This window comes from Pyxicephalus adspersus, chromosome 7 (assembly GCF_032062135.1).
Source record: "Pyxicephalus adspersus chromosome 7, UCB_Pads_2.0, whole genome shotgun sequence".
NCBI lineage: Eukaryota > Metazoa > Chordata > Amphibia > Anura > Pyxicephalidae > Pyxicephalus > Pyxicephalus adspersus.
In genome coordinates, this window is record NC_092864.1 from 63,080,374 (window position 1) to 63,083,104 (window position 2,731).

The following is a 2,731-nucleotide window of genomic DNA, read 5'->3' on the forward strand; positions in this document are numbered from 1 at the left end:
CCCGTAGCCTTTCTTCTCCAGTCTTGGAAAGCTTCAATACCCGTAGCCTTTCTTCTCCAGTCTTGGAAAGCTTCAATACATCAGGCACATTTAGTCAATAACCAAGTTTGCTGGGACAAAGCTACATTTGGTAAATACTTAAGATAGACTTGATTTATTAGTTAGTTATTTGTACCATGTTTTGAAAAAGATGCACATATAAATGCTCCACATGGTACATTCTATTTCTTTATTTAGATAATGGAAATTTCAGTGCTTCATACAGATCTTTCGTACTTCATCCCTAACCTGAGGTGCCTTGGAAGGGTATGCAAAACAAATCTACCAGCCAATATATCGTTTCGAGGCTTTGGGTTTCCACAGTCTGCGCTTGTCACAGAAGTGTGGATTGATGAAGTTGCTGCCAAGTGCAATTTGCCAGCCCATCAGGTAAGGATCACTCAGCATGTAAATGTGACATATACTGTTTACAAGTGTAATGCGTATAAAAAAAAAAAAAATATTGAGAATCAACTGTCTACTGACCCCACAAAAATATGGAAATTCTCCAATTCTGCATGATTCAACAACGTGAAAAGAGTAGAATGAGGAGACGCCATAGTGAGCATACTATTGTCAGGATGCAACATCCCAAAGAAGTACCATTAACAATAAGACTAAAAAGGCTGGCAAAGGATTGAAAGTCTGTAAAACCACCAATCTGGGCGGGACTTTGGATTTGGCAAATTATTCCTAGTGCAAAGCATTGCAAATATGGGACAGATTGATATTATTTTGAAAATTGGTTGAATGGTATAGTTTCAGATGATAGAGTTATTAAACATGTAAAAATAATTATTATAACAAAAGTCAAAAGGCAAATGAGTCAACAGTTGTTAGATGAAAATTATTTTCTTGTTTTTCAGAACATGTGTTTTTTTTTTAAATGTATCAAATTTCTCAATGCATTCCAAGATTGCCTCCTAAAAAGTGATAGGAAATGTTTTCAAAAGTAACTTATGCAGCAAAAAAACTGACAAAAGTACACACACTCCCCACTCCAGATAAAACAATGAGCCTGATTTATTAAAGCTCTCTAAGACTGGAGAGGATACCTTTTATATTAGTGAACCTGGGTGATCCAAAAAAACAGCAATATATCTGGTCCAGGATTGAAAACATTTCCTAACAAATGACAATATTATTTTTTATTGTATATAACAAGGGTGCCCAACAAGTGAATCGTGATCTACCGGTAGATCGTAAAGGCAACGCCAGTAGATCGCGGAGCCCTGCCTTTTAAAATAAACTCTACCGCGCACAGGATTTATTAAGTCCAAGTTTTTATTGTTGTTTTTATTGTATTTTAAAAGTAGCTCGCAAGTCAAAAAAGTGTGGGCACCCCTGGTATATAACATCCAGTTTCCTTTCTGCATTTTAGGTCAGAGAGCTGAACATGTACAGGAAACTCATTACAACCCCTTACAAGCAAGTGTTTGATACTACCAATCTAACAAGATGCTGGGACGGTTGTATGGAAACTTCAGCATACCACACCAGGAGGGAAGCTATAAAACAATTCAACAAAGGGAACCCCTGGATAAAACGAGGCATAGCATTAATACCCTTGAAATATCCTGTTGCCTTTAGTGCTGCCTTTCAAAATCAAGTGAGAAATACTTTTTACTTTTTTATTCTTGAAAAACACAAATAATGTAACATGATATTCCATATTATAGACCATGATAATATTTAATACCATGTTACCATGTTTATTGCGTTAGTACATTCAGGCTGTAAGGATGTTGCAATGGAACCATTAATGGTATTTTATTTTTCCTGATGTGTGTAGGCAGCTGCGTTAGTTCATATCTACTTGGATGGTTCAGTACTAGTGTCACATGGAGGCACTGAGATGGGACAAGGCATTCATACCAAAATGACTCAGGTAAACTAAATTTTACTTATTTTTATATCTACATTATAAAATATATATATATATATATATACATATATATGTATATATTTTTTTTTTACATTCAATCATATGGTTTTATCTACTGTATACTGTCTAGAACTGGCATGGGCAAACTACGGCCCAATACGTTTTTTTCTCTGGCCCTTTGGGTGTTCCGCAGCTCTGGCCGGTGCCACCCCGAACAGTCAGGAGAAAGACCCCACTTGGCCAGAGCCGCGGAACACGTCCACTGCTGGTATCCCAGCTTGTGGAGGTGAGCAGGCTGTGTCACTGCACACAACTCACCCACTCTCCCATCACAGGCTCAGATCACATGCTATCATGACATCATGTGGTGTCATGATGGCATAACCCCACCCACTCTCCCATCGTCCCGGCCTCTCTTTCAACTTTTATATTGTGGCCCCTGACTGAAAAAGTTTGCCCACCCCTGGGTCCAGACTAAGCTTTTGTGGTAGTTGGATTTGATTCGTGCATTTATGACTACACTTTATTTGCTGTAAGTATTTCTTAGTTGGAAGACCAGATCATATACAGTTAGGTTTCATATTTTACAAAGGTGCCTTGTTTCAGCAATGAGGTATTAACTTATTTGCAATTCTTTACAAAAACCCGATAGATTAGAGTAACTAGCCCGAGAATTTTCGGGGGAAAATGTTATATTGTTAAGTGAGCTCGCCTACCCATATATACATTTTTTAATGAATCATTTATTCTGATTAGCAGCTATTTATGCTTTACATATTAACAACTTGGCAACAATGCTACAATAGG

General features: G+C 37.4%; 1 protein-coding gene across 1 annotated transcript in view; it reads left to right on the forward strand.

Annotated features, from left to right (window-relative positions):
• Window positions 1-2,731, forward strand: part of LOC140336079 (aldehyde oxidase 1-like) — a 45,679-nt gene that overhangs the window by 35,018 nt on the left and 7,930 nt on the right. Inside the window, exons 23-25 of the mRNA XM_072419131.1 lie at window positions 238-429; window positions 1,421-1,648; window positions 1,832-1,927. Coding sequence (XP_072275232.1) covers window positions 238-429; window positions 1,421-1,648; window positions 1,832-1,927 — 516 coding nt within the window. The remainder of the gene's footprint in view (window positions 1-237; window positions 430-1,420; window positions 1,649-1,831; window positions 1,928-2,731) is intronic.